Raw genomic sequence first — 22,891 nt, 5'->3', positions numbered from 1 at the left:
GGTGCGGTGGAGCCCTGCTGTCTCCTCGGTGGCCGCCACGGCACTGCGCTGCATTCTGCTGCAGGCTGTCTGCCCAGCTGCCAGCGACAGGACAGGGGGAGGGGCGTGTACCCAAGGCCGCTGGAGCGCTGGGGTGCTGGGGTGCTGGAGTGCTGGAGTTGCTGGAGCGCCGCTGCAGAGGCCCGCATGCAGTTGGGCCTAGCGCTGTGCGTCTCCGGCACAAGGTGGTCTGGGCTAGCCGCCGCACCGCACACCAGCTGACTTGAGGGTGTGGTCAGAAGGCCCAGCAACTGCAGTGGCGAAAAAAGCCACCCGCGAGGCATGGCCACAGAGAGAGGGGCATAGCATCGATTTTTGGCTCCATTGAATTGATGCTATGTGTCCATACCATTTGATGGGCCATAGGCAGGCAGTATGGAGTTTTACGAGTTCTCGAGTTCTCGAACTATACAGGACGGCACGACTGCTCCGCTCCGTAGGGCCGCCGCAGTTACGGTACATTAGCCCTGGTTGAGACGCCATCTCGACCTATCGCCCAAGGCACGGCACTAAGGCGCCGCAACACCAAGCTACCAGCTGCTTATCGAAAGTTACGGCCCCTCGACGGTGCTAATTGATATTAATAGCTGGAGCCCTGTTGCATGTACTATTACTGTAGCCTTGGCTCCAACCCCATCCAGGCTAATCAACGGACAGGTTGACATGCTCTCGTCAGACAGACTCAGCAACGCGTCCGTCTCTTGAGCTGCCACATAAGACAAGACAACAGGATGCAAACCCCCCGAGTCCCGCGCTGCGTGAGGAGGTGGTGACGCTCTGCTGGCGACGGGACGGCAGCTTGATTCACGGATTGATTAACTGACGAGTCTAGTTCGTTCGATTCAATTAACAAGAGGCAACCAGAAGCAGCCCTGCCCGACCAACGCCAACTGTGTCCTCTACCCCCTCAACCCCTGGAGGAGCTGCCATGGCCCGCCAACCGCCTTGTTTGCTTGCTTGCGCCTTTCGCTCGTTCCTCCGCCCCGAAACCCAAAGAACCGGAGCCGGGGTTTTGCTTGGTGGTGTGAGGTGAGGGGAAGCTCGGAGCTGCATCCAGAGCTGGGGGCATGGGGCTGGAGCTGCCTTTGCTCAAGCTCCTCCGTCCGTGACATATGCACCTTGCTCGCCAACTGCTGTTGCGTATGCCAGACATTAGAGTTATTTGGGATATACTCGTACGGCTCATTGCAGGCAAGCAAGCAAGGTAAAGGCATTATAGGTACCCAAGCTAGCGGAGGTAGGGCGAGGTATAGCTGCAGTCCTTGTCTCCGTTCAAGATCCCGTGGCAAACTGCCAACAAGGAACAAGAACCACTCGGAGCTGCAGCTCGCTTGCCGTCAGTCAACGGCATGGGCTTCAAGTGATGCCAGCGCAAGGTTGCAGCATTTGCTGTCCATGTAGTGCTACCCTCTCGCTTCGTCCACGTAGGAGCAATCTGGTCCAGGATGCCCATCAAACAAGTCCGCCAGCTGACGTTGGGCAACATTTGGGTTTTAAGCGGTGACGAGGAGCATAGGAAACGGCGAGAGAGAGAGGGAAAAGACCGCGCGGCCACTTGGCCTATCTACCTACCTATGCGTATGCGTATGTGCCTTGAGCTTCTGCCACCAGCCGAGCCGGTTTAATTGCTCATTCCTGCAGCCGCGCTGCGGCGATTAATCACTGCAGCTGTGACAATTAAGCGATGCCCTTGATTAAACAAACATGGATGCCGCGCCAATTGGGCAAGCTGCTGCGACAGCACATGTACGAGTATCCCGGGCACACCACATCTAGCCGAGTGATTCTGCCTTCCATCAGGCGTCGCTACTGTACGCTGTACGCCTCCCAGGGTCGACATGGCCTTGCCAACACCCAATAGATAACTGGGGAAATCGGCAATATCAGAAACCGGCAAGGAGTGCTAGTCCCAACGGCCGCATGCGCGCATTCGTGGCATCGGCACTGTTCTTCCTGCGCTCCGGCAAGCCGTCATCTATAACCTCATGTAGGAAATCCATGGTTAGGCAAGGCGACGCTCAGATGGGCCGTGTTTCAAGCGAATGCAGCACGCCCCCAGCGCCCAGCGCTTTGAATCGGGATCTAATCGGAACAAGCCCCGCGATCCGCATGCTTGTCATACGAGCCTCAGCAAGGGAGCGTGAAACGCAACAACGGCGGCGGCTGGCAACGGATCGCGGGTGTAGGTGGCCGTCCGTGTATCCAAGGCAGTTTGATGGTGCCGCTGCTTGCATGTGCTCGTACGTGCTATGCGTCGCGATAGCAGGGCAAGGCTTGCTCCATGTCCGTACGGGCACCGCCCAGTTTGCAAGTTTGCTACATTCCTGTATTCGTATAATACTCGTACATGTAGTTAGATTAAGAGGGTGTGGCGGCGGGTAGCTGTCGTGGGCTGTCGTGGTCTGAAGGTGGTGGTGACGGCAGACAGGCGTTCTGTATGGACGCCTCCAGAGCGCCTCGTTCCCTCAAATTCGGAGCTGCGGTCAGAGCTGCGTGTGTGACGCCGATTCCCAGCTTTTACGAGGCACCAGTAAGCTGCCTCCCGGACGGCTAATCAAATCGCAGAGTTGCTAGTGCCTCATCAGTCAAATTTGCTCATCGAAGTGAGAAGTAAGAAATATTACATGTCTACTCCATACCTGTACTATACCTTGCATTGCCCAGTATGGCGTAGCTGGCAGGCTGCTACTAAGATACTGCGTACCTATACTACCAAGGTATTGGCCAGGACATGTGTCCTTTGTACGTGTCGGCCTGCGCCCGCCGCATGTCTACCTCGCATGTATGTAGCTCCTCATACCTTGCCTGTGCGAGTACGAGTGCCCAAGGTACTTACCCTTACAGAGTACATGTAGTTTCCAATGCAGCACACACTTACATGGACTTACATGTGAATTGCGCGGCCCATCATGCGCGGCAGGCTAGCTGCTGCTCGTCGATAGTATGTGCAGATGCATAGAGTTGTCGAGACTTGGGATAGTTCATGTACTGGCCTGCAAAATCCATGCCACTGAATGCGAGTGTGCCGCGTGCGCGTGCATCTTGTACGCCTCGCTGCCTTAACGGGCCCTGTATTGCCCAGTCTCCGGTCAAAACCCCCGAGCCCAACACTGTCGGGAAGTTGGAGGGGGACACGATGTTCGTCTTTGCTGGAATGGCCTTCTCTCGCAAGGGAAAGGCGAGGCGGGTATTTCAGTCCCAGCCGATTGGACAGACCCTGTTTTCAAGGCCGTTGTCGATGCAGCGCCCCCTAGCCTTCAAGCCGGCATTAGCAGAAAGAAATGGACCCATGCTTATACGTACATCGAGCTGTTGGTTCGGTGGTGCTACTTGGTAGGTACTATACTTGGCAGTGTACTCCGTACTGGTTGTAATATGGCAGCACCACGCGAAGATGCTTGGCCTCAACACTTACAGGAAGGGGAGCGGAGAAGAGCAATCCTCCTCTATGATTCAAGGCACTCCATCAAAGAGGTATGCATGACCCCCCTGCCTACCTATTCCTCCGCCTGTCCGTATCTCCTAACATCCAGCTGTAGTGTTACCTGAACAGGTACTTGGACACCCAAGAGTCTGCATCTGCAAAGGTGTGGGGAATCCAACAAGGGGTGGCAAGGGTGCAGGAGACGCTCTGCGGCCTGACATTCAAGATCCAGTAGCACCACTCGTATATGTGTACCGCCTAGCCGGAGGTGTGTGCTGAGACGTGCCGTCTTTGCTCGCCCACCCACCGGATGCCGTAGCTTGCAGACGCCGTATTACTCGTACTCGAACGAGTAGGAGCAATGCTCCATACTGGTAGGACTCCTCCGTTCTCGATTGTAAGCGGTCCACGTACGAGCTCAAATGGGCTCCAGCCAAGACTCGAACGGGGTGTATAGAGGCTACTAATCTTGGGCCCTACAGTAGTCGGCTCCTCCTACTGCAGGTCCCCAGCTTCCGGGTCGCGCAGTTGAGAGAAGAGGAAACAGGCTAATGGCCTTCTTGTGGCTAGCCCAAAGGAGTCATGCTTGTTTAGTGCAATCAAAGTCAATCGGGCATGCTTGTTGCTCGAGGACTCGTTGGAGATGTTGTGCTAACAGGCACGGAAGGGAAGTGTACTGTAATGGTAGGGCTGCTGTGGAGCTTTGTTCATATCCGGGCCTCTGCTTCTCCTTTGTCTCCATCTTCCTGGAAAGCAACAAAGAAGTGAGTTGTCGCTTTTTACGACCAACGCCGCATGCCGGCTGCCGTGTTAGCACAGCTTGCTGCTCGGTGACGGTATGCGCGTACCCATTCAATTCCTCCCCGGGCGGGGGGCCGCGTCTGTTGGGCCAAGGGTGAAGGGTGAGCTGGCTCCAGCTCAAACGTCTAGAAGCATTTGTGACGAGAGCAAGACGTCAGTCGGAAAAGCGCGAGCTCCAGGCTGCGCTCAGCATGCAGCAACTTATTCACCGCCTGCTACCTGCATTGCTGTGGTGGTGCCCCGTAATGCATACCAATGCAAGACTATATGCAATTCGCGGTGTGGCAGTCCAAAGCGCGGACAGCAGCCGCCATCTCGTTGCCCAGCGCCGACGGAGGAGTCTCGAGGCCAAACTTGCTGTGCCGCTTGCTATCCTCCCGCAGGAGAGCCCAACCCGTCAAACCAGTGACTGGTCCATGCTGCGCTTCGAGGGCCAGTCGAAGAGCAGGGGAGCCACGAGTGCTCGTACACCACCAGGAGCTCGATGTTGAGAGAGCAGACACCAGGGTGTCATGTTGATTGTACAGTACAGTAGTATAGTCTGGCTGACCTACCGCGATTATCTGACATCGGTCCGTCGGTAGCTGGACGTGGATGTTCTCAATCACTTTCCTCCATAGGTAAGGCACCTTGATTGATTGGGCTGGCCTCTATGAATAGCATCGTTCCATATGTCGGAAGCAGCAGCATCCATATTATGGCACTTACCCAATAAGGGCCACCAGGGCGCTAAAACCTTACTGGCTGTTCCAGGAGCTTCTTCTAGCGGCATCAAAGCTCAAGACAAGCACTTTTCCGGAGTAGCCTCGATGAAGATCGTCATCGCTCGGCAATACTACCTGTAGCAGTAGCATATCTATCCATCGTTGCCTAAAAGGGGGAGGACAGCGGGCTCGGCAGTAGACGCAAAACTAGCAACAAGGGAGAAGAATATGGACTGAACCTAAGATAAATTGGACGTAATAGCGGTCGGCGGGCTGCCGGGTCTCGAAGGCCTTGCCAACTCATAGACGCACTCCGGCCGGTGGTCTTCGACCTGGCCATTCGGCAGTCCCGGTTTCTCCCACAACACAGACAAAAGCTCTCACTCACAGGGATGCGGGATTCCGTGTTTCCACCAAACGCTCGACAATAGGCGATGCCGAAAGCGTCCATGGCCTGGAGCTGTGTAACGCGGGCGACGCCCTTCTGATACAAGTCGGACGGAGTACATATATGGGCGTCGAGATGAATCCTGGCCATATGCAAGGCCATGGTTGAGAGAAAATTTTTCTCTCCCAACAGGCAAGGTATGGAAACTAACAGCCTCCAGGTTCCCTAAACTTGCCGTCTACCTTGCAGAAAGAACGCACGCACGCACGCACGCACGCAGGCTTAGCTTACAGTACTCCCAGGGAACTTGTGTCTCTCTCGCCCGACTTGGCCATAGATCTCATCATTCCTCTGATGCAAATAAAGAACATGCTGCAAAACGTGCTTGAAATGCTGCGACTCATTCACCGGCCAAGGCCGAGGGCATGGTTGACAGTGTCAGCCATACGAGTACGAAGACGCATGTCACCTTGTTTTCGTTGACCTAACGGCTACATTTGGATGAGCATGAATCACGCCGGTGCCCGCGGCGCGCTCCGAGTACCCGTCACGTACTCCATACCGATCTCCTCTTACCAGGCAAGGTACGAGGATGGGTACGCCTGCCACTTTATAATTCGTACCAAGGACGGAATACTACCAGCAAGTATGGGGAAGGGAGGGTGCATGTTTCTCTTGCCATACCTAGGTAGTTAGCGTGCAAGGACTACTGGGTTCCTTCCCAGCAGTACTAAGGAAGCGACCTGAGGTATCCGCAACCACGAGGGCTTCCTGCCGGTCCTCGTCAAGGGACTTGGCGCTACGTATCGTATCTGCTATACCTTGACCTTGACGCCGTAGGTCAGTAGGTACCTCTTGACTAGAGATATCTCGTGCTGGTACTCCGTACTGTGCTGTAGGTAGGTACTTGATTAAACCCCAATGCCGGGACACCTCATCCTCGCTCCCTTACCTTTAGACACCTCAGAAGTTATCAACACCACAAGCTCCCGCGTTCGTCCTACTATCGTATTCCGTGAGCGGTCGGGTCCAAGACTCGGTTCGTGCTAACAGCCAATAGATACCTACTACGTGCGCAATTCGTACAGCGGCCATACAGCGCAGAGGCTGCTTTCCGCTCGTCAATCCCTGCTCAGGGAGAAGCTCGACCGCCGCATGAGTGAGGGTGGGGAAATGGCCATCTGGACAGCTTCATGGCCAATTGCCCGATGGACTGCAGCCCCTCAACCTTTTCCTGTCTCACCTGTCGATTGCCATTCCATTGACCGGGTTGCGACATGTTTCACTCGCTGTCCCAGCTGCATGAGAAAGCATCCAATTCCATCCCCTGCAAGAAACCCCGGTCAGCCGGTCAACTAACCTTGCAGGAGCCAGGGCCTCCTCTCCCCTCCCTGCCTCAACACGCTGAGCATTCAAACCAGGTGCTGTCGTCACCGCTGTTCAACGAAAACTTTGGGAACCGTCCAGCTCGCCAGGCACAAGCACATAGCATGGGCTGAATTGCATAGCATGCTTTGGCCGGTGTCATCATCGGGTCCAGCTACAGTACTACTCAGGAGCAGTGGGGCAGGTAACCGACGGTATGAGCATACTGATGACAATGCAATCAGCATCGTGCTCTGCGGGCTTCTGTCTCAGGATCAACGCGGCCGGCGTTGAGCATCTGTGTTTCGGCCTGATAAAGCAGTGTATCGCTGAACCTTGATACCGACAGTCACGCCATGGCTGGAGAGGGACGGCGAGGCGAGCAATGCAGAGAAACCTGGCTGGTGAGATGTCCTAGTGCCTGTCTCGACAGGCGTCGGGCATAGCTGCAGCCGGTCAGCCCGGTTTTTTCAAAGGCCTCGCCTTTGCTAACGGCTGAGAGAGCGACCGGCTCCCACAGCAATCTTGGAGGAGCTGCTAATGACACCCACACATCTCAAGATGGTCAATCTAGACAGGCTTGTCTCTCACAGCCATCCTATCTACTCCCTCGATTCGTCATTGGTCATGGTGCCTATAAGTAACCAGTTGGCCTACATCAAACCATCTCAGTCATATACGAGCATGCAATCTCTCCGCTCCTCAAAGATCTTATCATCTGATAATTTCCATCCCCTTTCGAAACCCGCACACAACAATGACAAGCCCACTATTGTTTGTACAACAAATCCCACTACTGAGTAGCTGCCTGCTCATACTGCATATTGTGGGTCAGGCGATTTAACCTTGCCAGGCATTTGAGCCTTGGAACCCGATCATGTTGGAGGTTCCAAAGGTGTAACCCAGTCTCAATTTCTTTTTTTATCTTTGCTCAAGCCACCAGCCCTTCTTCTTCTTCGGTTTTTGGCCTCTACACTCCGATGGATGGCGTTGTCCAAGTGATAGTTCATAAATTCGGTCCAGCTCGCAAGCCACCATGTCTACTACTGGGTGAGAGTCAGCGGGATCAGCCTTTGAGGACAGAGCACGTCATACATACCAAAACTACCTGCTACACCGAGTTCTTCTCTCGACGGCATCTCTTTTCCCACATCCATCCCCAAAGTAGTTAATTGCCTTGGCATTGCTCCCCCGCAGCTTGGTGTGTAGTACCAAGCCCTCGGATCGTCGCCCCCTGGTCTTCCGATGTTGTCAAGCTTTTTGTGATACAGCGGCTGAACTTTCTCAACCTAACACGAAGGTTATATCGGTTCATACCCGTCGTCGAATTAGTAAAATCAAATGGCTCAGTGGCCGGCTTGGACGCCGGCATGGCCAGATTTCCCGCGTCCATCATGAGGGGAGGTTAGCACGAATTCATCGAGGCCCATTTGTGGAACACCACTTTTTTCAATCACGGCATACCTTCTCACCTGGGTTTGGGATGCTAGCACTTGGGTGCTCGCCAATTCTGAGTAGCATTTTTGGATGTGCTTCTTGCATCCAGAGAGGCCCTGGGGGCTCACTCGAATTCCCATTCATACACAGACACCTCTCCACCCCCAAGTCGAGATGGTGTGGAAAAGCACAGGTCTCGCCCACACACGACATGATGCCAGTATCAAGACCAAGTCACGCGTATACGGCATAATTTTCAGCGGCTTTGGGGCGTACAAGCATATTACCTCTGATTTGTCAATTTCAACCCTCGCCATGAGCGGTAACGTTGATTGGCTGCTTTCGGCGAATCAACCAGGCTGTTCTCCTCCCTTCGTCCAAGGGAAAAGAAAGCTTTGCTCTTGCAGGTCTAGAACAACCATGGACGTCGCGGCATTGATTCCCCGAGATCATTCGAGTCCTGCAGACAGATGCCTTCTTCCTGCAGCCAAGCTCGCCGGCGCGACGCAAGGCGCAACTGGATCACGACAAGCTGAGACAGAAAAAACGGTCGCCTGTATGGAGTAGGGACATACTATTGGTATGTTTCCCGTCCAAGTAAGTAGCTATACGATTATGTCTCACTTTCTCTCCGGCCTGGCGGCTCGGACGCAAGGGAGGCCGTTGTTCATGTTCATGTAACATACTCCGCTCTTTGGGCCGTATTGGTGCTACTACTGGATAGGAAACCGGCATTGATTAGCGATGCGCAGATCTGACTTTTCCGGAATCAACCTCCGACCATGGCTGGCTGGTACTCATGCTTGCATGGCCTTGGAATTCGTGGTTTGACAAGATGCACAGCGAAGTGACCAACCCCAACCCAGACTCTTACCGCCTTGCAACAACCGGGAGTTGGTATCTTTGCTACCAACTGTTTGTTATCATGTGCAATCGCAGTGAGCTAGTGAAGACGAGCCGCGACGTGAGAACTGCTTTACGGTAAACACTGTATTCTTGTGAGGAGCTAGTACACGCTGGACGAAGGTGGAGGAGGCCGATCCCAACTTAGTGCTAACATCTCACTCATGAATTATCGCTGTAAATGCCAAGAGACGTCGTCAAGAGGAAGGGGACAGAACCAGCGCCTTGTCTGCTCGAAAAAGGGCAGCTCACATGTTATTCTCCCCTTGGCGGCCACTTTGTATTGCCCAGTTAGCCTTCCGTAATGGAGACATACATGCTGTAGAGCCCGTTGGAAATATTCTCAAGCGGGTTAGCCGATAAGATCTTGGCTATCAATTATGTCTAATGTGTAGCAATGTCCATTCAAGACACGTCTGGTCATTCTAGGAGGGCTATTTTCAAGAAGCCGATTGCAAATTAGATTTGAGAGACGCTAAAGTCAGACGTCATAAAGCACGGCGACCGAAAATATCAATAAGTAAAGTCCAGGCGAAAGCTATGCCAAAGACGCAAGCAATAAAGGCCGACGACAGCGCATCTGAGGGAACTAATCTCCTCCTGTGTTAAATGGGGAACACAGCCAAGAGGAGTCCCTCTTTTTCTTTCTTTGTCTGAGCTAAAAACGATCAAGTTGATGTTATCACAGGTCCCATTAGACGGCTTTGGATGCTTTTGTGAGTAAATAAGGATGTTTTATACTCATTCCATAGTTGGAATCACAACATGAAAGGAAATGAGAGCTCCTAGCTGCGCCTCGATACTGGAACTTGGCAAGAAGGACAATGGATTAGAAGGGATTAGAGCTATTAAAACAGGGAATTCGCTCAAAACAAACCCATCGGTGGGCTTGTGGAGAGTCTATGCTGCATTGTACAGTCTCCGTATCTCTGGTGGCTGACGCTCCTCAGTAACAATTAGGGCATATGGGCACCTTGAAGATTTATATTTTGCGGGCTATAGGTTTTATATTGGGTAGCATGGTAATTTGGCTTTGGGTAATGATGCCGGAGTCCCTTTGCTATTGAGTTTGCAGTAGAAGAACGCACTGCCCATAAAGACAGGACTAGATAATCATGCCGGCCAACCCATGACGGCAGAATAAACTGCCCAGTGTTTCATCCGGTGGTCACTCGGCTGTTCATATATATTCACACAGCATGCAATTAGCGCAATCATCTCATCCAGCTCTTGTGAATCCAAGAAAGAGAAAAAGATGAAAGGAAGCAAAGCCTCATCTCGACAAATACTGCTTACTGTACATGTGCCTCGTACCCCGCCTCCAACCCAAAACGAATTCGACCCATCGCCCCACCTCAGCCTTGCGGCTTATCTAACCTTTCCCAGCCACACGCCCAGCCACACGATACGCTCTCCTAAGCGCGGCCTATTGCGGAGCGACCTTTTCGCAAGGCAAAACAAGCTCTCGCATCTCATCCCGTCGCTTTAACCACAGCACATACACCCATCGCAGCTTCAGCCTCGTTGCCGGTTCTGCCCTCAAGGCTCGATTTGCCCCCCTGCGCCCTTTTGCTCCCCCCCATCCTTCGCCACGGGCCAATTTCTTTCCTTCCTTTTTTCCTTTCGCTTTCTCTTTGGCTTGGGACGATTGTATGCTACCGTGGGAGTGGTGTTGGGACTGTGAAAGTGGAAAGTTGCGTCGGTTTCGCCATCGCCCTGGTGACGAGGTAAGCCATTGCGGCGTCGTCTTTGTCTATTGCCTTTTCCTCTTCGCTTATTTTTCTTCTTCTTCATGTTGTTGTTCTATTAAATTATAGTTTGGTTAGCTGATGTCTATTTAATAGCTCTGGTTGCCCAAAGGGAAAGGAGAGAACAACGCCATCTTCTCTCTAGGTTTCAACACCATCCGCCAGCAGCTTCCCATACTCTGCCTCCATCTACAACTCGAATCAATCCCCCCACCCTAAGGATATTCATAATCCTCCGTGACGATTTACCGCCTCGGCTCTCCGATCAATACTTTGGGCATCACTTCTTGCTCTCTATTACAAATCGTACCATCCCAACTTCGCCCTCTCCTACCGAACCGCACCATCACAGCCATCATGTCCCAGCGACCATCTACACCCGTCAAGGTGCCGCCCTCGGCAGCAAATTACACCCCCGCGACGCTAGACCCAGACTTGCGATCGCAGATCAACACAATTCTGCTCAAGGATGGCCATGTTACCAAGTCAGTGTCGTCACTACTATCCTCGACATCTCAAACAACAAACCAATGTCAAACCCCCATCCTGTAAAGCAATCGCTAACATGTCCCGCCATTGCACAGAATCCAAGAAGCCCTCCTCCACGCTCTTAACTCCAACTCCTCCAACTGGCCCACCGCCATCCAGAACCACGCCCTGACCCTCCTCCGCTCCGGCGAAGTCACCACATTCCCCGCCCTCCTTCGTCGCGTCCTCGACGACGTCCGCGAGGGCCAGCCATCTACATCCTCAACATCCAGCGCAAACGGCAAGTCCTCCGCATCAACAAACGGCAACGGCGACACCAAGAAAACCAACGGCGCCTCCTCGTCTGAAAAACTCCCTCTCGCCATCCCCACCTCCGTAATAGAAGAGGCCCTCCGAATCACAAGAGAAAGCCTCGACGCCGTGTGCGAGATCGAGGAGAAGGGCAGCGGCTAGCAGTCTTCCACCCTTTCTCCTCCTTCTTTTGTTTCCCCCCCTCATTCTCTTCCTTCTGTTTTCCGTCCTCCTCCTCCTCTTCCTCCTCCTTCCTCGACTAAGAAGCGTGTCCCACTACCGTCGGCCGCAAAGACACCTCGCCTTGGCATGTTTAAAATAAGGCGTACACCTTCGGAATGATTTCGTGGCTTTTTTTATTTTCCCTTCCCCTGCCCGTGCTTTCTTTCGCTTTTTTTTCCCTCCTGCTTGATTATAACGGTGGTATAGATAGGAGGGGATGGGGTTTTGGGGTTACACTTTTTTTTTTTTTTCCTTCTTCTTCTCCCGTCTTCTCTTTTTTCGCTCAAGTTGAGGGGGAGCATGGTACGTTATATACGAAATGAACTATCAAGGCGCGTATGAGGAAATATGATACCGGCCATGCAACTTTCCAAGTTTGTTCATAGCCATACTAGTAGTAGCTTTTACGAATAATCCAGTTTCCCTGGTCAAACAATCCGTATGCTTCACAATTCTCCGTAGACCTCCCAAGCTGCCCACTTTGGCAGAATATCACATGCAAGCAGTCAGGTAATCTTGTACATTTACAACATTCAAACACCAAGGCCATCTCGTCTTGTCTTATGTACGGGAATCAATTGCATTCGTCTATCAAGCTAACGTAACCTAATCTTGTGGTCCTAGATCCCAGAAGCCACTTAACCCTCAAACTGGATTTCATGTCCTGGGCATGTCTCGATGGCTGAGTCTGTAACGCCACACCCTGAGTTGACCTCCCTTCACTCTTCTGCAACTCTAATCATTCTACTGCCCCTCCCGGGTCGAAATAGTGTGCCACCCGATGCCGTGAATTAGACTCCTACCCGACCAACCTCGGGCTGATGGATGCAGATGTAGGAGGAAGCTCTTTTTTTATATTTATTCATTTTCCTTTCAAATACGAGGGATCCAGGGTGTTGTTTCTTTATTGCCCATGGCCGCCATTCTTTAGTCGTAGAGATCGTCATCGTTGCCGGCGTCGCCAAAGGAGTTACCGGCGTCGCCACCAGCAGCACCCTCAGCTCCGTCGGGGAACTTGAAGTAGGCACCAGGTCCAGCATTCTTCATCTGCTGTGCAAAGGCCTCATATCTGCGAATCTCCACGTCACTAACGGATCGGCGAGCCATCTGCATGGCCTCCTCGAAGTGGGCCTTGGTCAGCTCGGGAACAGGGTCCTCGGCGTCCTCGTCAACATCCATGTTGTCTCCAGCGGCCTCACGTGCCTTCTGGCGCTCAATGTCGGCTGTGATGGCCTCCTTGATGGCAATCTTGACGGCACGCTGGGTGATGAATCCCAGATCAGCACCAGAGAAGCCGTGAGACTTGGAAGCAATGTAGCCGAGGTCAACGTCAGCAGCAACAGGAGTCTTGCGCAGCTGAGCCTTGAGGATACCAAGACGGCCAGGCTCATCAGGAAGAGGCACGTAGATGAGCGAGTCCAGACGGCCAGGACGGCAGAGAGCAGGATCAAGCTGCTCGGGTCTGTTGGTGGCACCAATGACGAAAACGTTCTTCTTGGAGGTCATGCCGTCCATTTCTATCAGGTTGGTTAGCGACATGATTCACAAATTACTTTCTCTAGGGCGCCCATGGCGAGATACTTACCAGTCAAAAGCTGGTTGACAACTCGGTCAGAGGCACCGCCAGCATCACCAACAGAGCCACCACGAGCCTTGGCAATGGAATCCAACTCGTCGAGGAAAACGACGCAAGGAGCGGCCGCTCGAGCCTTGTCGAAGATGTCTCTGATGTTGCTCTCAGATTCACCAAACCACATGCTAAGAAGCTCGGGTCCCTTGACGGAGATGAAGTTGGCAGCGCACTCGTTGGCGACAGCCTTGGCCAACATCGTCTTACCGGTACCAGGAGGTCCGTAGAACAGAACACCTCGGGATGGGGAAAGACCAAACTTGAGGAACTTTTCGGGGTGGTCGACGAGGTACTGAACGCTCTCTCGGAGGTCTTGCTTGACCTCCTCCAGGCCACCGATATCCTCCCAGCGGACGTTGGGGACCTCCACGACCGCAACTTCACGGAGAGCAGAGGGGTTGGACACGCCCAAGGCGAATCTGAAGTTCTCCATGGTGACACCAAGGGAATCCAAGACTTCGGCATCAATGGTATCCTCATCAAGATCAATGAGGTCCATCTTCTCACGGATCTGCTGCATGGCAGCCTCGGAGCAGAGGGCGGCAACATCAGAACCGACGTAACCGTGGGTCTCGGCAGCGATTTGCTCGAGGTCGACGTCATCGGCAAGCTTCATGTTCTTGGTGTGGATCTGGAGAATCTCCAGACGGCCAGTTGGGTCGGGGATACCAATGTCCACCTCACGGTCGAAACGACCGAATCGTCGCAGAGCCGGGTCGATGGAGTTGGGTCGGTTGGTAGCGGCCATGACGACAACGTTGGAACGAGCCTTCATGCCGTCCATGAGGGTAAGGAGCTGGGACACAACACGGCGCTCAACTTCACCATTGGTCTTGTCTCGCTTGGGGGCGATGGAATCGATTTCATCGATGAAGATGATGGCAGGCGAGTTCTTCTCAGCCTCCTCAAAGGCCTTTCGCAGATTTGACTCAGATTCTCCAGCCATTTTGGACATGATCTCGGGACCATTGATGAGGAAAAAGAAAGCGCCAGTCTCGTTGGCAACGGCACGAGCCATGAGAGTCTTACCGGTACCAGGAGGACCGTAAAGCAAGACACCTCGAGGCGGCTTGATACCAATGGACTTGAACAGCTGAGGATGGCGGAGAGGAAGCTCAACCATTTCTCGGATCTGGGCCATCTGCTTGCGGCATCCACCAATGTCGTCATAGCCGACCTCGTTCAGGTTGTTCTCCTCCTCGTCTCGCTGGATAGGCTCGCCCTCACAGTGAATGACGGTATCCTGAGCCACGATACCATATTCCGGAGGATCCACCTCGACAACCTTGAACTCGACTTGCCTCATACCACCACGTACGATGAACAGGTCACCCTGCTTTACCGGTCGGTAGGCTTCGCGGAAGTATGGGGCGAGGAAAACGTCGAAAAGGGAGCCAGTGAGGCCCTCGACGGTGTCGGCAATAGGAAGCACGGCAATTCGCTTGGCCTAGTTGTAAACATTAGATGTGGTGTTGCATCAAGTCGAGGGTATCGAGCGTACTCACATATTTGATATCGGGGCAAGGAGAAATGGTAATCATGTCGCCATGCTTCACTCGGAGGTTGTGGCGGACAACTCGGTTGATTCTAGCACTTCCCTCATCAAGCTCCTCGTCCGCAAGGACGATCAGGACTGTCTCCTTTCTCTTCTTGCCTCGTACAAGGACAGTGTCGCCGCGGAAGAGCTGGAGGGCGTCCATGGTAGCCTCGGACAGGGCAATGATGCTGTTGTCATCGTTGACGGCATCGGTAACCCTGGTCTCCATTAGTATGCAATTTCGTGCCGTTCGTCCGAGATGAGCACCTACATCAGCTGGTTGAGCTTCTTCTTCTTCTTGAGAATGGCAGTGGCGGTGTCATCTTCCTGTGATAAAGTTAGTTTCCCCGCCCTGGATATCTAAGCAAAGGTGGGTTGAACGAACATGCTTGATCTCCGCGCCGGAGGGGTCGCTGCGAGGTGGTTAGCTGGCTCTGGCTTCTCGACGGCTACTCCAAAACATCTCCAGAGGCTGCACATACGTCAAGTTGACCTTCTTCTTGTGCTCTTCAGGCTGAGAAGCCATGGTGATGGATGACGGCTGCGTTCACGACGATGTGGGGTGGGAGCAGGACCAAGGCCGGGGTTGGTGGAAACGGAGAAGAAAAGAAGACGCAGATGCTGCCTCCTCAAAACTGGTCTGAGGAAGAGGGAGCAGGAGAGTTGATTCTTGAACTTGTAATCGGGGAGAGGATGGTATGAAGGAGAGAAGGTTAAGCGGCGAAAGCTAGAGGTGTCCAGAGAGTTCCCATAGATCTGGCACACAAGGCCTAAACGTAGCCACGGGCATCCACACGCCCCCGAAGCAGAGGGGCATGGGCCAATGACAGCGCCCGCTTCCCTGAGCGGAGCGGAATATCAATGATGCAGGGGCCTCTGAGCTGCGCTACCGGCTGCTGGCTACTGGCGAGGCTGCGCTGTGGCCGCCAACAGTGGAATCTTCTGCCGACTTCCACTGAAAGAAGCGCCAGGCAACTGGGGACGCGCAACAGGCTACCTGTACATGTACCAGCCAGCGCACCCACACAGCGCTCCCTTGCAGAGCGTACGATGACGAGCTGCAGCCTGGACTGATCGAATAAGCAGCGCGTGCAGGCGTTGCCACAGGACTGGAGGCATCTACCAGCTTCTATTTGCCCCTTGATAACGTTGCGATAACCCAAATTGAACGTATACAGTCAGTTACTTTTTTTTTCTTTTTCTTTTTCTATCGTCTGGCTGCGACCGGGGTAGCATTACCCGAGGAAAGCAGAATACCTTGATGTCCACTGCTGGCAGGGGGGCGATTTTGATGAAGTCATTCATCCTCAGGTACATGTACTCCGTAGTGACTAAGCAGATAATGCGGCAACATTCCTAATCACCTACTTGTACACACAAGACATCCAGGCACTCTCCTGCTGCGGAGCGCCCTCGTGGGATTGCTATTGATGTTCAACTATTTTGCCCCCTAGAAGTGGTAGATTCCAGTATTGACTTCCATTGTTGTAACCGCTTTGTTGGGCCTTCTCGTTCTCCTCGTGGCGCGTTGGGCTTTGTCTCCCGCCGCCACTGAACCTTGCCTACAGTAAGCATGCCTATATGCATCTCTGATGTGAAGCATGAATCTAGCCCCCTCCTAGCATCGCATCAGCGTTCTAATTACATGCATTGAGCGATTACCAGGTATCCAAACGTGGGTAATACTCGTACTATTCCGTTGCTTGGCTTCTTGGCTTCCCATATGTGGCATGCTCTCCATACCATGCTGCCTACCCTGTAATAGCATGGAAATTGAGGCAAACCCAGCAAGGATTTGTTGGGCCTGCTCTCAGAAATACTGAATCCGAGAAGTGCGGGTCTCTGGGTCCACAGTGAAAGTGAGAATATGGAGGTCATCCGAGCTGCTTCAAACATCCTATTCATTCTCAAATGCGTTATTGAGGTAGTTGACAAACGACTCCCTCAACGTGTCGGCAGCCATGTTGGTCACTTTCTCCAACCCAATCCCTCCTCTATTCAACCCCATAAAGGCTCTCCGATGCCTCTGCAGCTCTGGCAAGCCAACCTTTCTTGTCGCTGGCAGCTCGACGACAAGCTCCTTCTTGCCGCCAGTGCTCAGAAGTACTTTGACCTCACCGCCACCGTCATCACCCTGTTGATCTAGGACTCGTTTCACAATGTCCTGTGTTTCGCGATCCAGCACGTACAAGTAATCGCCACTCGCATCGCGTCCTCGCTGCTCCGTAGCCTGGTTTGGCCTGATGATCTTGCGGCCATCTCCAGCAACGGCCTCCCAGAGAGAGTCAAACGTCTTCTTCACCTGTTCCTCGTCGTCCTCCCATATGATTGTAAACAAAGGACTGTCCCAGCGAGTCATGGGATTAGGCTCTTCATGTCGAAAGACGAGATTCTCCCAGTTGGCGGGCTCATACGGCTCTGCAGCGTCGCTTGATGTGTCGGCTCCGTCTTGGTCAGCCGTGGCCTGGCTTCGTTTTAGCCTGTCCTCGTTAACCTGCTGCGCGCGCTCTTTGGAGCATCCAATCTGCAATATGCAGCTCGGCGTTCGGACGGCTTTCGCTTCGCAGTGTAGCTGGTACCGCCAGCCTTTGATATAATTCAGACCATCGAGGATGACGATGTCTTTATCGCTCAGCACTCTCTTTACAGCGCCGTAGATGGCTGCCCTCGCATCCTTTTCGCTTGCGTTTGCCGATCTTGTGTGCACCGGCACTGTGGAAAGATCGTATACGGATCGCGATATTGAGAGGGAGTCGTCTGATATCAGGTGCAGCCGATACTTGGTTCCGGGGATGCGCGCAGCGAGATAGTCATGCAGTTGCTTCGCCCGTGTCGACTTGCCCGACGTGGGCAGTCCCGTGAGGATGATGAGCTATAGAGAAACGCATGGCGACCATGTTAAAATGGGAACCCCTCATTTTTTTACAGTGTGATGGTGACGATGTGCTTGCGTGCGGAATGACGCAGCGAGTAACGTACGTACCGGCATCTTGTTGCCGAAGTCGACGACTTTCTTTTTGATGCTGTCGTTACTGGTTTATGTGGGGGAAAAGGAATTTTGTGTGGCAGTACTCCAGGTCGGCCTAGTGCACTTTTTTTTTTGGTGGTGGTGGTGAGAGTGAGCGACGTCACTCGTCACAGCAAATTAGGAGGCTTTCCTTCATCTTTGTCGTCAGGGATCTTCGCATGGCCTCGACCGCATGAACAGCCGCAGCGGGTAAGAAGAAAAAAAAGTCCTCATTCGGGTACGCCGTCCTGAAAGGGCGCATCTAGACAATATATCAAACAGCGACTTACGAAACATGACTCCTCTCTCAATCAAGCCTAATTCGCGAAGCGCAGCAGCGTGGTGCACCGCCTCGCCGCCTAACTCTGAAAGGCCCATGCCATTCGAGCAGGATGCAAATCCTTTGGCCGCCGGTCGGCAGTTCGGCGGACGGAGCGCCGAGAAACGGGCCCTGGCAAGGAGCTGCTAACGCTGGGACTAGGGGATTTGAAGAGATCCCAAGAGATGGCGCTGTTCCTCATCGGGTAACCGATTCAATGTAGCCAATCAGGCTTTTGTTCCTGGAAACGGCGAGGCCTCAAGCTTATCGAGTCGGTTGTGTGATGGCCTCGAGCAAAGGGGCTGCGAAGGTTGCAATTGCTTATTTTCAGCCTAACAAGGTGCCGTTAGCCGTAGCGTTCATGGTTATGGAGAAGCTTACAAGCAGACGCGTGGTTGGCATGAAAAAGTTATATAACTAGAGTGTCCGGTGCTTGGGGATGGTTTGTTTGTTGGAACCTCATCTCAGAACATCAACAACCTCACAACTATATAGACAGCTCAAGAGACACTCTCGTCTGGTCTAAGAAAAGAGAATACCATACAACTCAGAACATTGTCGTATTCTCCCCCAACCCTCTCACTTCGACTTATACAATCAACTCCTCTCCTCCCCACTTACACAACCAACCATGGGTCGCCCTCTTCAATCATACGACGACATCGCCATCGCCGAGCTTTCATTCTATCTCTTCGCCCTCGCAGGAGGCATCTTTCTCTGCCTCAAGCATGGCTTCACCAAAAACGCCGGCTTCCGAGCCGTCATCATCCTCTCCCTCGCCCGTATCATCGGCGCCTGTCTCCGCCTAGCAACAATTTCCTCCCCTGACAACATCAACCTGTACATTGGCTGGATGACTCTCGAGGGTATCGGCTTGGCACCGCTCATCATGCTTGCGCTCGGCCTTCTGACTCGCGTTTTCGAGTCCATGCAGCGCAAAGGCCGTTCCATCATCCAGCCGCAGCACCAGAAATTCGTGGAGATTCTGGTTCTCCTTGCCATTATCCTCCTTATCGTGGGCGGCACCCAGTCTGACTTCACCATTGTCGACGGCAAGCCAAAAGTCAAGTATTCCACAGTCAGCCACGCTGCTGAGGGTATTCTGGTGGCCATCACGGCTCTCCTCGCCTTCGCCATCGTCCTCGCCATCATCAACCAGAGCCATGTCGGCGCAGGCGAGCACCGAATCATCTTCACTGTGGCCGTTTGCTTCCCTCTCATTCTCGTGCGCCTCGTATACTCATGCCTCCTCATCTTTGGCGGCATTACTTCCACTCCCTGGCTTTACCTGGGCATGTCCTCTCTCATGGAAATGATCGTTACTCTCCTGTCGGAAATCCTTGGATTCAACTTGGACAAGGTGGTGCCGCAACCGGTTCCCCGAAGCGACGAGGAGATGCAAGCTTTTAGCAGTAAGTAGGAGAACTGCTTCGAGGGGGTCTGCAATTGATGGGATTTTCAGGATGGATTACTAAGGGCGAACAAAGGTTACAATAGGATCAGCGCGGAACGGCAATGGGATTATTAGAGTAATACCCTTTTGATATTTAGCTCGGGATATCTTGGCATAAAGAGTTTAAGCAGTTTCATTCTTTCACGAATAGATAGCATTAATTTCTAGAATATATTAGTTTCTGCCCTTGATCTAATCGATCTCCTTGGTTTGCTCGTCGAAGTTTATCATGGTAGGAATATATAAAGCCAATCACCCATGTGGTATATGTGTGTATCCAAAACATAAAAAAAGCAGAAGAAAAAGAATCTCCAAGTGTCACTCGAATCTCCAGAAAGAGTAGCATTGATGCGCCGATATTGTTCTGATCCCGCTCTACATGACCATACAGCAAGCTTTTTCCAGCTTTTGCAGGAGGATGGGAATGAGACCCTCGACCATCTCGGTCTCGTCTTGTTCTTGTTGTTGATGGTGTTGCTGTGGAGGTCGGTGCTGGCCACCATGTTGCTGCTGTCCATGATGAGGCTGGTATTGATCCTGCTGGCCTCCATAACCGCCATGCTGCGGCGGAATAGGCTCTCCGCCCTGGAGGTTAATGTATATCCTGCCGGCATTATCCTCTGTGCTATACTGGAGGCCCAGCTCTTGACACAGTTGCTCCACCTTTGGCTTGAGCTTCTGAACGTGGTTCGCCGAATGGTTGCCCTTGCCGACAATAGCATGCAGGTGCGTCTGGCCCCGGGCTTGATCCGCGCGAATGCGCTGCTCGAGAATGCGCTCCGCCTCTTCGACGAATTGTCCGTGAAGGTCGATGCTGTCGGGGTCGACGCGGCCGGGGGCGTTGTTCTCGCGGAAGATGTAGTCGGACGCCTGGCGGTTGTATTCCTTCATCTTGGCATCATGGGCCTTGCCTTGGTTGGACAATTCCTTTGCTCTGGCACCGTCGCCATCCTCGTAAGCGCGTTTAGACTGGTCATGTCAGTCTACACAAAGTCGTGTTTTGCGGCGAGGCTGGGAGTTCAACGTACACGTTCGAAGCAATCGCCGCGCTTGTCAGCTTCGGCACGGGCTAGATCGCGCAGATGGTCGTACTCGCGCTCGACATCTTCGTTGTCTTCGTGGTGGAAGGCTGTCGTCTTTGGTCAGCCAATTGCGCCAAGCATCAGTCGTCGTGCTACAAGCGACTCACCACGACTGCCCAATTGCGTCATAGGGATTGCCATCTTGTTCTCTGGAGAAGCGAACGCCTCGACGATGCTTGATTTAGCGATTCAGGACACGAGTGATGCGGCGCGGACGAAAGGCGCCGTTGACGAGAGCAAAACTCGGTGATGTGCAAGTTGGGCGCTTGCAGTCGTGCAGCTTTTGGGCCGATTGGAGAGGCGGTGCCTGGCGCCGGCTGGTCGGCTGGAATCCGAGCCAACCATATCTAAAGGATCGGGCACAACGCAGATCGCCTCCACTCGAGGGCGTTGATTATATTTTGGAGGTCAACATTCACCACATTGTTTTGGGAGTGTACAAGGTCGAAATCTGGTGGAATTTTCTACGGCAAGTCAAAAGTTGTGGTTCCGTCCTGACGCTGTTTCCATGAGCACAGACAAAAATCGTGCAGCTCCGACGTAAATACAAATTGAAGCCTGCCTACCCAGTAGCGGCTTCAGGGAGATTTAATCATATCTGGGCAGATAGAGGCATTTCTTCCTTTGCTTCTATTTCCCCTAATTATTTAGAATAGCAGATGCGTGTGATTCGCTTCGATGACATGACTTCTTCACTTAAAGCTGACAATAGTATTGAGCCCTTCAATCGTTGGTAGCTCGTCTCTTTCATCCCCATTCCAATGTTGAAGATAAGAATAACACCTCGCCGACCTATTCAATGTCCTTCTGCGTTTTCGCTTTTTCTTTATGCAATATCTCTGATGGCTAATATCCGAATAAATCTTCTAGATCACGAGTGCTCAGGTAGAGATTTCACCTACATGATAAACACATCTCCTTGCCTAATAATCCCTACAAAAGGAGATGCACACGTTGAAACCATGTGGCTCACCCCCTACTCAGCTACGGAGTGGCCATCTCATGGTTCCACCACCGCGAGCACTCACCGGTGCTAATGCAGGATTACGGTCTTGGCGTAGGTGATGAAATTAAGGATATTATTGTAACTCTTGGAAGAGCTGTTGGATTGACATGTCGCCACCACAACAGCGGCTCCCTGGTACTGTTGCATGGTAATAGAGCCTTGCTTCTCACGCATTTACTCGGAAAACACCATATTTGCACAGGGCAATTCATTTCATCACTATAAATATTCTGAAACTGAGTTCGATGAGGCGACGGGGAGCCCCATAGGCAGGCGATCCACGTGGATATTGTCCGTCATAACATGCACAATTGTGTGGAAGGGCTGAAGAAATCGACGCAATGTTCCGAGCAAAAGCAATTATGGCTCGGCAATGTAGAAAGGCTGTAAAGGTACTAGGTATCGCAGCCGATTCTTAGCTTCAACGAATTGGGCATCGGTAATAGCAAGGGAATTAAAAGGGAGACGTCCTGTCTGATAATGTGCACCAAGATCTGCATGTCCTCATGCACTCGCATGAACTCACGTAAATATATCTATCCTGAGGAGTAAGCCGGCTGTTGAAACTAGAACTGCGACTTCAAAGAGAAGACTGAAGACAGAATAAAGAAGCGATCTTCTCTTCAAGACAAGGGTGATGCTATGCGCAATACGAACTTCAGACACTGACTGGGGATGAGACAGGCATCCTGGCCGAGGTTGCTGGAGATCGCGACGCGGTGTTCCAGGTCAATTTCAACATGGCGTCTCACAAACGGCTGTTGTCATGCTATTCCCTGGTGTCAGGAGCCTAGGACGTTCTTTTTGGCTTTTTGTTCTTCCCGCTCGGCAGATGGAGCTGCTCCCTTATTACTTGAGCGGAATCACATGCCGCCATCGGGATTTCTTATATTGCCATGTCCGCTATTTTAATAGTCTTACGTTTGGTGTCCTTATCGGGTGTTTCTTCAACGGTGCCGTATGCAAGAGCCAAGACGCCTGGCGGAGTGTGTATACATGGACATGTGATTAATTGTCTACACTTTGCATGTTGTATATATGAATGC

The 22,891-nt window shown here is 52.6% G+C and overlaps 7 protein-coding genes across 7 annotated transcripts; 3 read left to right on the top strand and 4 right to left on the bottom strand.

The window, feature by feature from the left end:
- Positions 1–1,484: 1,484 nt before the first annotated feature.
- TRIVIDRAFT_66837 (uncharacterized protein) lies at positions 1,485–3,995 on the top strand (the record flags this gene model as incomplete). The annotated part of the gene is made up of 9 exons (XM_014097530.1): positions 1,485–1,623; positions 1,901–2,279; positions 2,422–2,569; positions 2,704–2,821; positions 2,907–2,980; positions 3,020–3,372; positions 3,457–3,513; positions 3,610–3,731; positions 3,946–3,995. 9 exons carry the CDS (start codon positions 1,485–1,487, stop codon positions 3,993–3,995), a joined length of 1,440 nt encoding a protein of 479 aa, XP_013953005.1.
- A 532-nt stretch (positions 3,996–4,527) lies between these two features.
- TRIVIDRAFT_204216 (uncharacterized protein) lies at positions 4,528–5,518 on the bottom strand (the record flags this gene model as incomplete). The annotated part of the gene is made up of 3 exons (XM_014097529.1): positions 4,528–4,912; positions 5,006–5,103; positions 5,357–5,518. 3 exons carry the CDS (start codon positions 5,516–5,518, stop codon positions 4,528–4,530), a joined length of 645 nt encoding a protein of 214 aa, XP_013953004.1.
- A 5,648-nt stretch (positions 5,519–11,166) lies between these two features.
- Positions 11,167–11,751, top strand: TRIVIDRAFT_57654 (uncharacterized protein; the record flags this gene model as incomplete). The annotated part of the gene is made up of 2 exons (XM_014097528.1): positions 11,167–11,294; positions 11,394–11,751. 2 exons carry the CDS (start codon positions 11,167–11,169, stop codon positions 11,749–11,751), a joined length of 486 nt encoding a protein of 161 aa, XP_013953003.1.
- A 625-nt stretch (positions 11,752–12,376) lies between these two features.
- On the bottom strand, positions 12,377–15,924 carry TRIVIDRAFT_76254 (uncharacterized protein; the record flags this gene model as incomplete). The annotated part of the gene is made up of 6 exons (XM_014097527.1): positions 12,377–13,328; positions 13,397–14,888; positions 14,947–15,196; positions 15,250–15,305; positions 15,364–15,391; positions 15,461–15,924. The coding sequence occupies 6 exons, from the start codon at positions 15,502–15,504 to the stop codon at positions 12,739–12,741; spliced, it is 2,460 nt and encodes an 819-aa protein (XP_013953002.1).
- A 951-nt stretch (positions 15,925–16,875) lies between these two features.
- TRIVIDRAFT_231561 (uncharacterized protein) lies at positions 16,876–17,967 on the bottom strand (the record flags this gene model as incomplete). The annotated part of the gene is made up of 2 exons (XM_014097526.1): positions 16,876–17,850; positions 17,962–17,967. The coding sequence occupies 2 exons, from the start codon at positions 17,965–17,967 to the stop codon at positions 16,876–16,878; spliced, it is 981 nt and encodes a 326-aa protein (XP_013953001.1).
- A 968-nt stretch (positions 17,968–18,935) lies between these two features.
- TRIVIDRAFT_43901 (uncharacterized protein) lies at positions 18,936–19,724 on the top strand (the record flags this gene model as incomplete). Its single annotated transcript, XM_014097525.1, has 1 exon — positions 18,936–19,724. The coding sequence occupies one exon, from the start codon at positions 18,936–18,938 to the stop codon at positions 19,722–19,724; it is 789 nt and encodes a 262-aa protein (XP_013953000.1).
- A 408-nt stretch (positions 19,725–20,132) lies between these two features.
- On the bottom strand, positions 20,133–20,980 carry TRIVIDRAFT_43771 (uncharacterized protein; the record flags this gene model as incomplete). The annotated part of the gene is made up of 3 exons (XM_014097524.1): positions 20,133–20,726; positions 20,786–20,886; positions 20,947–20,980. The coding sequence occupies 3 exons, from the start codon at positions 20,978–20,980 to the stop codon at positions 20,133–20,135; spliced, it is 729 nt and encodes a 242-aa protein (XP_013952999.1).
- Positions 20,981–22,891: the final 1,911 nt, after the last annotated feature.

This window comes from Trichoderma virens (genome assembly GCF_000170995.1).
Source record: "Trichoderma virens Gv29-8 chromosome Unknown TRIVIscaffold_85, whole genome shotgun sequence".
NCBI classification, from domain to species: domain Eukaryota; kingdom Fungi; phylum Ascomycota; class Sordariomycetes; order Hypocreales; family Hypocreaceae; genus Trichoderma; species Trichoderma virens.
Note: the sequence above shows the minus strand (reverse complement) of the source record. Positions and strands in the feature narration are given on the sequence as shown.